A 12,123-nucleotide genomic window follows, 5' to 3' on the forward strand; every position below is an offset into this window, starting at 1 on the left:
GGGCGCTTGCTGCTGTTATGCTGCCTTATTGCTAACATGTATTGTATAAAACCTATTGTACATTTGTACCCGATGGCTCTGGGTTCAGAGAAGCTGTCTGATCCAACCATTGGGTACGCCTGTGTGCTGTAAGTTACCCAATGAAGTACTCCTTTACCTGTAAACCTGGATCTGATTTATCACTATCTTGGAACCTCTAAATTAAGAGGTCAATGCCCACGGCTGAGGCAACACACTACGGCAGCCTTCTCCAACTCAGTACCTTCCACATGGATTACAGCATTTCTGACCATTAGCCATGCTGGCTGTGACTGCTGGAAGGTGAAGTCCAAAACATTTGGAGGGCATCAGGTCAGGGAAAGCTGATCTATGGTTTTGCCTCACAGCAAGGGGACTGGACTCGACATCCCATCTTATCTATGGTTCTCTAAAATTATATGTCTGCTAGGAGCAGGAGGGAGAAAATGGGCAGGAAAATCAAGGCCTGAATGGAACCAGAAAGTGAGGCCAGAAGCATACACTGGGTAAGGCTCCATGTGGCAGACTAACAAGATGGATAACCTCCAAAAATTAAATGAAGAAGAGGGGGGCAGGAGAGTGAGAGAGATACTGGTGCCCTTACGTTTAGGAACTTTTGCAAAAACACCCCCTGGCAGGCCCTCTATCAGCTTGCCCTAGTAACTGCGTTGACACTGTGCCATCCAAAGAGAGCCCCCTGCGTAAAACACGCAGATGACCTAGTTTGGTTAAGATAATTTGACGCAAAAATCAATCATCTTTATCTTCTCACCCTGGCTCTGCTGTGGCAATGACAGGCCCTGGCTTGCAGTCTTTTGATCTAATGGTTGTTCAGATGACCTTCCCGCCTCTCTCAACTCCACACATTAAAAGGCAAGCCAAATATTTGGAAACTGAGCCTGGGAAGAAGGGCTTGCTTTACAGGTGTGGCTAACCTGTCTCTGCTCTAGCTCACCTTTGTTGTGGTTCAAAATGCTAAGCTCTGTGGCTTGTGTTTGAGAAGTATTCAACCAAGATATTATTTGAGCCAAGCCTCAAATAAATAAATAAATAAATAAAAAGACTGAACGTAGGAAGCAAGAACAAACAAACAGAAATGCCACTGAACATCTGCAGAGTACCTTCACTTTACTAATGGCTACTCACAGCGTGAAGGCAGCCTGGAAGTCACACATTCCAATCTGAGGTGGCCTGGGATCTCTCTGACCTAGATGTGTGAGACAGTAGAACACTCTGCACATGCTCATTCTCCATTATTACTGAATGCACCCCCAAGCTAACATTCAAATCTGGTTTGGAGGCCAAGCTCTCCAGCTCAAACTGGGTCCTGTGAACATGCAGAATTCTGAGCCTGCTATGCCTTTTAAGGTTGCTCCAGACTGAAGCTGAGGACGGGGTGGGGGAGAGGAAATAACCCCAAACATTCTAACATTTGGGCCTCCCCCCACTTATATCACAGCATTTATTGCAGGCTCTGAGTCCACTTGCATTCCTAGTGGGATCAGCCTCACAGCGGAATGTGAAAATTCCAACCTTGAAAGGGTGGCACTAAGGATCTTTGTGAAACCTCGGGGGAAGATAAGAGAAGGAGGGTGGCGTAGGAAGGAAAACACATCAGAATTGCTTCCCACTCTTTCTATCCCCTCCACTGTCAATCCTTTCCGTTCCAGCATTGCAGCAGGTGTCTTTGCTGAATGAACCCTCTGCAGTTGTGAGTAACTGCCTCGTAGACGCAGTGTCATTTGTATGCGAGTGAGGGGCCCTGCACAGCTGAATGAACAACCTGTTCTTAATCCAAACAGGAAGTTGGGGGCGGCGTGGGACGGGGAAGGATGATTCAGGGGATGGATGGGAGAGAAGGATGCTCTGAATACTAATGCAGCCCCCCCCCCCACTGCCGTAGTGTGTGCTACTGTGATGCAGAGTGTGCTAGTGTGATGCAGACAGGCGGATGCCTGCAGTCTTTGACTGAAATTGAATGTGCCGCTGAAAGCAAAGATTCAGAAGGGATCTTACAGCGACTGATCTCTTTTTCTCTCTGACATTTGTATTCCTATCCCTTCATCCAGGGAGCTAGAAGTGGCATTCATTGGATGGGGTGGGGGGTCCCAGGACAGCTTCCCATCCATGCTCTGGCCAGTACTGGTCCTGCTTCGCTTCAGAGATAAAACCATAACACATTCCTTCTTTGTCCTGTTCTCGGGTCCTGTTAAGCTCACACATCCCCTCCATCAATTCATGAAATCCAGGCCAGAAGCAAAGAACAGGAGTAAACAAAATGTGCTGTACCAAAATGCTGCAGAGCAAATGAGCCAAGCCACAGAAGGGACGGGACGGGAAGGGAAGGGGGGGGGGAGAGAGAGAGAGAGAGAGAGAGAGAGAGAGAGAGAGAGAGAGAGAAAGAAAGAAAGAAAGAAAGAAAGAAAGAAAGAAAGAAAGAAAATTTGGCCTTAGAACAAGTGAAGCAACATAAAGAAAATGTCTTTGAGCATGTGCAGACTGCCTTTCTCTTACTATCCAAAACCAGATTCAGTCTATAACGCTTCAAGAATTAGGGACAAAGAATCATGAGCATGACTGTAAGTTGGGGGGAGAAGATGGAGAGAGGCTTCCCCTACCCTCACCAACTTTACACAGCTCAGCACTCCCTTCCAACACACTCCAAAACAGGCTAGTGGTAGTGGCCATCTGACTCCCTTGATTTAAAAACCAAAAACCAAAAACATGCTTACAAAAACAACAAACATCTATTTGTTTGTACATGGCATTCAGCTGATAAACAACAGTGTTTATGGAGGGTTTTGGTGGATGGAGTTCCCCCCTGCTGAAGAGTAGGCCTTCTCATCACACCCCATTTTCCAGGGTGGGGTTTCTATGAGCCAAAATGCAGAGCCAGCACCATCATGCCCCCCTCCACCCGCAAAACATTTACATTATTCTACCAGCTATGATGTCCTGGTTACATTTCAAATGTCTTTGGTTACAACAGGAGTCAACAATTTGGGGGTGGCTTTGGTTTGGTCACCAGGAGGACTTGCCCCTTCCCCAAGGGGTGGGGTCTTGTCCTGACCTTGTGCTGCATCTTGTAAATGCAGCATGAAGTCAGGGACCAAAGGAAGTGCTACTGCTATCTCCATCTAGCCCAGAGCCAACGAGGGGTGGCAGGGACATACCTGATTTCTCTGCTTCTGAGCTAACCGGACAGTTGCACAGAACCAGATAAAACACCATCAGGAGATACTTCCCTTCACTCCAGCCTTTCCTGAAGGAAAAGGAAACACATGCTCTTGGGCACTGCTTTCAGGAAGGGGTGTCCAACACTCGCCTCTACCTGGTCTTTCTGGATGGAAAAGCCAGGAGGGGAGCATGCGCTGTTTGACACAACTTCCAAGGATGCATGGAGCACCCAACACTCCCCCAGTCTCTCCTGCGGAGAAGGCCAGATGGGGCAGAGAAGATGTGCTGTTGGGTGCCTCTGCCCAAAGGCACTCTGTGTGCCTCAGAGAAGAGGCGCCCAACACTTTCCCCTGCCCACCTTTCCTGCTCCAAAGCAGGAAAGGGCAGCAGGGTGGGCGGGGAGCCACTCACCACACTCACCCAAGGGCAGCACACACTTGCCACGGCAAGCACAGCAAGTATATTGGGCTAAACCCTGGTTTACAAAGCACATTAGAGAACACAGTGGTGCCCTTTTTAAGTGCCCCTGAAGAAGAAATATATTTCAAAATGCATTTGGCCAACACATCTTCATTTTTGTGCATCCCTTGTTCCCCCACCGCTATGATATCCTGGTTACATTTCAAGCCCTTGCTACGTCAAACGAGGAAAACAAGACACAAGCATATAAGGAAGGCCCTGGTCAGCTATTTGTTACTCTGAGGAGTGGATAGAGAGTCATGGTCTAAGGCTCCATCAGTAACAGGGTCAGCCAGTAGACACTTTGCTGCCTGAGGCAGAACAGCAAATGGTGCCATCTCCCTACCCACCCCAATTCAAGGTATATAGTACCCAAGGCTGCTCAAGTTATTTTGTCACCTGAGGCAGAAAATCTCACAAGCCACTCCCCGGGAATAACAATAAAGTAGAAGAAACATTAAATAACTAACAATCTGCTGCCCTCTCAGGACACTCAAAACCAGTTGCCTGAGGTGGCTGTCTCACTCCGTCTAATGGTAGGGCCAGTCCTAAGCCCCATGGCCACCAACTCCATTTCACCTATACAATTCCCTTGCCTCTGGGATAGAAACTGCCTCTAGAGCAGGGGTAGGGAACCTGTGGCCCTACAGATGTTGTTGGACTACAACTCCCATCTTTACTTACTAATGGCCATGTTGGGTGGGGCTGATTGGAGTTGGAGCCCAACAACGTCTGGAGGGTCACAGGTTCCCCACTTCTGTTCTAGGGTTTGGCACAAGGACTATCAACTACTGATACATAATTTAGGGAAATCAGGGACAGAGATGCTAGGGATAACCACAATCACAGCCATCAGGACTCCTTTTAACAGAAACAAAGCTGTGAATTTGAAACTTTATCACCAAGATGACATACGCTCCAACTCCCTCAAAACTGGGAACTTGTATGTACCCCAAAATGGTTATGCCACTCCTACACTAGCTAGGAAACTGAAACCTGGCAGAAACATAGCTCTGAACAATGGGATTAGGAGACATTATTGCACCTAACAGTTCAAGCTCAGGACATGAAGTTTACCTTATAATATATAACAGTACTCTAGCACAGAACAAGAAAATCATATACAGAAAGGAATGTTGAAATCTGGAAGATCCATTGGTCCTTCAAACACTTGAATCAGCTGGGCCGGGGGGGGGGGGTGTTAATCAATATTTATTTAAATATCCCGTTTTTCTACCTACACGCAGCTACAGCAAAACAACAAAAATATCATAATAAAATTAACCAAACAAGGTATAATAAATGTTGAAACAGCAGCAACATACTCAAAAATCCTACTGGCAGGTAGCAGTGTGCATTAATGCTGGCAGAATGTAAGCCTCACTAGTTTTCTGTAAAAATAACTTGGAACTCATTCATAAGGGTACCAAAATAGTTTAGAGTACTTCTGCATGAGCTAGTGAACTTAAATTCATTGCATGCATAGTTCTAGACACAGTGAATAGTAGAAAAAGATGAAACATTTACATTTATACATTCCTCCCTCATAATGAGTACCTCCAAGTGGTGATACCCCCAAATGGTTAAGATATTTCTACATTAGCAAGGGAGATGAAATTTGAGATGCACATGGTCCAAGACACACCAATTACTAGAAAAATCTGAAAATGGGATATATGTACATCTTTTTCTCTCATAAAAGTGGGAGGGTACCCCAAACTAATATACTCCCAAAGAATTAAGCCATTTCATCATCACCTATAAAGCTGACATAATGGTAAACACATAGCTCGACACACCCTGATTTCTAGAAATGTCTAAAATAGGATATTTTTAACATCTAAATATTATATTTACTTAGTTTGATTTATTTAACAGGTTTATACCCCACCTTCCCTGAAAATAGTCCAGTAAGGCTAACATTACCACTATAAAACAATGAAAATATTAAAAATTCAATCACTGAAGCAAAACAGCATAAAACAGCAAGGTACACAATCAACACAATCAACACAATTGTGTTGTGTTGATTGTGTCAAAAAACACAATCAACAAAAGTAGCTGCAGAAAACAAAACAATACCCTCAACTAGCACATATCAGCACGTATAAAATTATATCAATGAGGTATTACAGCCAGATATTATGGGCCATAAGGAATGGCCTTCTGCTATCCGCCGAAATGCCATGGTAGGGGGGAAAACGCAAGATTGAGTTCCGAGCCTTGGTGCAACCACCAAGAAGGCCCTCTCTCAGGCCACAACCAGATGAACTTCAGGACTAGTTGGAACACAAGAGGGCCCCTGGCAATGATCTTAATGAACAGGAAGGTAAATATGGAAAGAAGTAGTCCTTCAGAAGGGGGGAAGTGATTGCAATGGGGAGGAGGGGGAGGAGAATTCTCTCTGGGTTGGATACAATCCTGTGCATTGGATCCAAACTAAGTTTAGCTGCAATTAGTATGCACTGAAATCAATGGGACTTAACTTGTCATGGCTAATTTGCCCCACTGATTTCAACGGGACCTAAGTTCAATTCAGTCTGGATCCAACCCATTGTCTATCCCACAGAAGGGTCGTAATGACGCAGTAAAAGGTTAAGATATTTTCACATTTGCTAAACAGCTGGATCTTCCTAACTGTTTCCTCATAATCAAGGCCAGAACTCTGCCCTAGAACAAGCCAGAGATTTCCAGTAGTGGCCAGGAACACGTATCTTTGCCCTGCAAAATGCAAGCTGAATTTAGTAGTCATATAACATGTGTGTGTGTGTCACACAGACAAACACAGTGGAACCTCACTCATATACTCACGGGGCTATCAAAAATAAAAATTATGGTAATTCCACATGAGCCGAAATTTGGCACACATGCACTCTAAGGCACACCATTTATTAGAAAAACCGGAAAATAGGACATTTATATATCTCTACTTCAAAGCAGGGAACTTGTTTATAATAATTAAGCTGAAGAAAAGCTGTTAAGACTTTTAGTTTGTAAATACCTTTGTCTCCTCTTGCTGATTATGCTTTCCTGTCTTACTCCATTCCCATTTTATTGTAATTGAATTAGTTTTTAGTGTATTTCTTGTGTGCTTTTATATGAGCCACGTTGTGGGCCCTTTTTAGGGAAGAAAAACCACACACAAATATATACATACATACATACATACATGAAACAAATAAAAATAGCATAATATTCCAAATGTCGGTAAGTGTTCCCACCTATTTCCTCATGGCAGACAAGCCCTCTGCAAACCCAGAGGGAGAATGAAGATAATAGATTGTATGTCAGGAACCTGAGAGAGAGACCACCAAATGCTCTGGCTCCCTAGGAACAGAGGTAAGAAGAAGTCTCTCACTGTGCAGAGTTAAGGGCCAACCATACATCAGCAGCACTTTGAACTCTCCCCATTTGTATGCTTGGACAGTTGTGACATCGGCACACAAGCAAACCAACACACTCTCCCTCTGTCTCCTCCTCTGTAACAGCTGCCGGTTCCAAGATACAGAAAGCAACAGATGATATGCTTCTGCTAGACATGCAGTTTTTAGATGCATGGGAGGCTTGCCTCACAAAATAGTGACAATCCTAGAGGAAGCAGCTGCCAAGGAAAAGAAAGGTGGCCCCAAATTTAGTGAAGAAGAGGAAAAGGAAGTTAGGGTTGGCATTCAAGCAGCAGGCCATCTTTATGGCCCCCTTTCCAAAGGCATCTAAGTAGGTTGTACATATTGCAATATACAATGTTTTGTGGATAAGGAAGTGGCTCGCCCTGTGCAGGGCCAGTCCTTGCATGCACACCCCCAAAATTTCCACATTGGTTTTCCAGTCATTTTTCCAAAGGTGTGACAGGTGAGCCCCTTCTCCCCTGTTCATTCCATCACTAGAGGAGAAGAGAGGCAGAACTAAATTAAGACGCAGAGACAGACAGACAGACAGACACAGGCAGACAACAGGGATAGAAAAACATACACCCAGATCCATAAATCCACAATCTGAGCATGTGTGAGCTGCCCCATTCAGTTCATTCCAGGGGAATGAGCATCAAAATGAACACGAAAGCTATTGCAAGCACCTCTGTCTCACCATGCCAAGCACAGAACAAAAGCAGAGCACTGTAGTGAGGCAAAAGAATCAGAAGCAACGCACTAAAGTAGGGGTGGGGAACCATTTTTGGCCCAAGGGCCAAATTGCCCTTGGGCTGGGATGCTGCAGACAACTGCCTAAAGTGGGCAAAGCTGCCACTGGCATGCATGGCAGGAGGTTCCCCATGGCTGCACTGAAGTTACCTGGTCCACCCTCTTTGCCTAGGCCTAAAGCAGGGGTGGGCAACTTGTGGCCCTCCAAATGTTTTAGCTTACAAGCCCCCTCACCATTGGCTATGCTGGCTAGCGCTGATGGAAGCTGTAAGCCAAAACATCTGGAGGGCCACAAGCTGCCCATCCCTGGCCTAAGGCATCCTTGACAAACATGTTTGTCCTTGGCTTGAGATCATCCCAAAGGAGGGGGATTCCACAATTTCTTTGGGCAGCTTCTTCAACTGCTGAGTTGCTCAGTTTTTCCTTACCCTTCCTACATCCACTTCTACTGGCACTGGAATCACCAGGGGCAGGTTTACCCCAACCACCCCTCTGAGGGCATACCTTTACTATTTTCCACAGAAGTGAATGCCTGCCATTCAGCTCAGGAGCAGGGGTGGAGTGGGAGGAGATAATAAAAGTTTGCACTTGGACGCGGGGCAACAATGCTGTGCTAGTGGCAAAACTCATCCATGAATCCTGGGCACTATATATATGTTCCCAACCATCTGTCCCACTGAAGAGAGAATGGGACTATTTGGTACTTACTGGAGGGTCATGTCCAATTGGTTCTGGTGACCGTTTTTGCCAGTTTCAAAATGTCCCTTGCTACAGACATTTTCTGGATAATCTGCTTCAGTTCTACAAATGTAATGAGAGCCACAGAGGGGTATCATCCCAGCAACAGCAGCTTCTATGGCCATCCATAGAAACTGTCACTGGAATCCACCCCATGCTGCTGCCACCCCCACCCCCAAACACATACACACACATGAAATTTCACAACCCTATAACTAATCTGAAAATAAACCACACTTCCACACTTTGCTCCTCCATCCCACGCCACATGAATCCTAGCCTGTGTTCCCTCTCTCTGAAAACACACAGCCCACTCCTCTTCCTTTCAGAAAACATTCCAAAGGAAAAAATTCCAGAGGAAGAGTTGTACTAGTCTATTGCAACAAGAAGAGTCTAGTGGCAGATGAAAGACTAGCAAATTTACCATGGCATAATCTTTCATGGCCCAGAACCTGTTTCGTCAGAGGTATGTGATGTGGGCTCCGGCCCACGGAAGCTTATGCCACAATAAATATGTTAGTCTTTAAGATGCCACCAGGCTCTTTGTTATAAGTGGAATATATTATACAGTTTAAGACACTGAAGTGAAACTGCATCTTCATTTGGAGGCCAAACTTCTTCCATCCTTGCATGACCATTTTACTCCCTTCCAGAGGGCCTCCATTCATGTTTTTCCCTCTACACTAGTGTTCCCCATCTCGGTGCCCTCCAGCTGGACTACAACTCTCACCATCCCCAGCCAACATGAACTAATCATCCCCACTGGCCCATGCTGGCTGGGGATGATGAGAGTTGTAGTCCAGCACATCTGGAGGGCATCAGGATGGGGAAGGCTGCTCTACGCCCAATTCTCCTTGCTTATCCATCTCTCTCATTCTGCCACCAGCCCTCTCACTGCCAAAGGTAGAGACAATTTGAAACACTTTCCTGATTCCATGTGCTGACCCCAAGATTTCGTCGTGCAGATTTGATCTCTGCATCCTTCCCTAACACACTCCACTGCAATAGCAGAGGGAAAACAGATTCCATGCTAGCAAGCCCAGATTGCATGGAAGAGCTCCATCCTGCTCAGAATCTATTTTCAGGAGTTTTATAACCCACCTCGAAATTCCTCAGCAGATAGCCTTTGCCAAATTCTGGTTTAGCTGCTGAGGTTTATGGTTGTCGTCACCACAAACACTCGCTATATTTATAGCACTTTTGGGCTACGCTCCAAACTCGCCTCGGCGGGTCCTCCCTAGCACTGCTTCAGTCCAAAACGTTTTTCTCCACTTATTCAGGCTCAAGCAGAGACGAAGGCACACAGACGCCAAGCCCACTTCTACAAGGCACTAGAATCTCAGGGCTTGCATTTTCTTCTTGAAAGGGTGGGTGAAAACAAAGAAGTTCAGCCTCCCACTGCATGTCTTCAAAGCCCAGCCAGGGCTAGGAGGGCATGATTTTAACCAGGAAAGCAAGGGAAGGGAAGGGAAGGGAAGGGAAGGGAAGGGAAGGGAAGGGAAGGGAAGGGAAGGGAAGGGAAGGGAAGGGAAGGGAAGGGAAGGGAAGGGAAGGTTTAAGCACCCTTGCTGCCACTTTTTCCCTCCAGCTTCTCCCTACCAGCCCAGGTTCCAGACCCAAGCCAGGTTCTAGATGATGGAATCACAGATTTAGAACCCCTACTGTAGTGCTCAAAATGGGGGGGGGGATGTAGGGGTCCTTAATGAAATCCACAAACCTCACCCACTGTCTCTTTCTATAGCCATATCTCCCCCCCCCCCCCCGCAGCCTTCTAAAAACAAAAGCTAAATCTAGGGAGTCGCATGGCTCTGTTCCCCTTATAATTGGAATCAGCCTCCCCTAACTTGGTGCTCTCCAGACATTTTGGACTTCAACTCCCATGAGGCCCAGCCAGGAGTTGTAGTCCAAAACATCTGGAGGATGTCACATCAGGGAAGGCTGCCTGCCCTGCCAAGAAAAAAATGGCAGGGGGAAGTTGGAGGAGAAAAGCAGCAGCTTTGGTAAGGGTTAAGTAGCCTTCTTCTGCCCATCTAGAGGGCACCAGATTGGGGAAGTCTGTGATAAACAACACTTGAAAATCTGGATGCTGCATGCTCCTAGCAGCTCAGAAGCATAATGCAAATTTAAAGCACTGAATAAATGGTAAGATGAAGTATCATTAGACAAATATAAAGTGCCTCCCACAATTTACTCAGAGATTGGAATCCTGTATGTAGCATTACAATCGGTAAAGAGGGCAAAGCCTCTACCAGGTTGTAGGCATGAACAGATGAAGTAATGATCCACAATTTAGGCAACTGTTAGTTTACCTTTTCCAAGGGGAAGGAGAAGAATGTGGAAGCCTTTAATTCTTGAACCTGAGTTGGAAAGGCGAACAGAAAAAGAATGTGAAAATGGCTCACTGTTTTACATTTTCTGAAGAACGGTGTACATGGTCGACTGACTTTAAACCCCACAACAACCCTGTGGAGTAGTACGTTAGGCTGAGAAAGAGTGAGTGGCCCAAGCTTCATGACTGAACAGGAATTTGAACCCAGGGCTCCCTGAGCAAGGGCCAACACTAACCACTACACCACACTGCCTCTCATAGAATTCACAGCAGTTTGTGAATTCAAGGCTCTGCCCGTATTTGGGAGGAGTTTGTTCCAAGTAAACAAGAGGAAGAGCACAAGTCCATGCCAGGAAATTTGGTCTCATCCTGCTTGTTCCTCTGTATCCTTTCATATGGGACAATGGGGGCAGCTGAGCTTCTAGGTTGAACTCTCATCCTATGGGAGCCTGAGAGGTTCCGATTGGCCATGCTGGCTGCAAATGATGGGAGCTGCAGTCCAACACATCTGTAGGGCACTAGATTGAGGAAGGCTGAGTTTTACCAATGGAGTCAGAACGGGGAGTGTCACCAAGGGGCAAACTACAAATTACACTTCGGTTAGGTGAAAGGGGACAATTTGCATCAAAGAAGAGATGGGAAGGAAGAGAGAGCATTTAACTCTTCCCCTGCAAGTCACCTCCCTGCTGAAACTCATCCTCAATCCCAGCAAGCTGATTTTACCCCTGCAGGGTCCCACACAGTGTTTGCAAAGTCCACGCAAGTCCAAAGCTCTGGCAAGGGAGAGAAATTAGAGGGAATGGGCTAGAAGGTGAAGGGTTAATCAGTCCTTTCCTTTCCAGATGGAAGTCGCCCCTCCCTTTGTAGGGCCATCTGGGATATTGGTACATGTGGCTGCAGCGTAACATGCCCTAGAGAACAGATCTGTGAAAACACGGAAGTGGCAGCAGAAATGCCCTCTCTTCCAAGCTTTCCCACCGAGGGAAATCAGCAGTATTTGCAAACTTATTGGTCTCTTTGGAGAGGGATTTGCGTAGGTAGGAAGCCCCCACAAGCAAGCTCCTGCAGTTTTAATTGATAGCAAGGGGAAAAGCCAGGCTCACATTGCAAGCAATTAATTTGCAGCAGCAAAGGGAGTAAAGATTCTCTCCCCTGCCCCCTGCAACCTTTACTGATTATGTAACACCTCAAGAAGAAAGAGGAGAGCTTTTAGCATTGAACTACGCCTTACCTCTGCAAATTCGTGCTTCCCACCCTCATCTGTCA

The 12,123-nt window shown here is 46.1% G+C and overlaps 1 protein-coding gene across 14 annotated transcripts in view; it reads right to left on the reverse strand.

Annotated features, from left to right (window-relative positions):
* HDAC5 (histone deacetylase 5) overlaps positions 1-12,123 on the reverse strand; it is a 133,185-nt gene that overhangs the window by 67,828 nt on the left and 53,234 nt on the right. For 5 of the 14 annotated variants that reach the window (XM_084804893.1, XM_084804898.1, XM_084804895.1 and 2 more), the window contains one exon: positions 10,838-10,885. The exons of the other annotated variants lie outside the window; for them this stretch is intronic. In XM_084804893.1, the coding sequence (XP_084661019.1) occupies positions 10,838-10,885 (48 nt within the window). The remainder of the gene's footprint in view (positions 1-10,837; positions 10,886-12,123) is intronic. 14 annotated transcript variants of the gene reach the window in all.

This window comes from Heloderma suspectum, chromosome 6 (assembly GCF_057233095.1).
Source record: "Heloderma suspectum isolate Gila_16-S chromosome 6, 16-S_ref, whole genome shotgun sequence".
Taxonomy (NCBI): Eukaryota; Metazoa; Chordata; class Lepidosauria; order Squamata; family Helodermatidae; genus Heloderma; species Heloderma suspectum.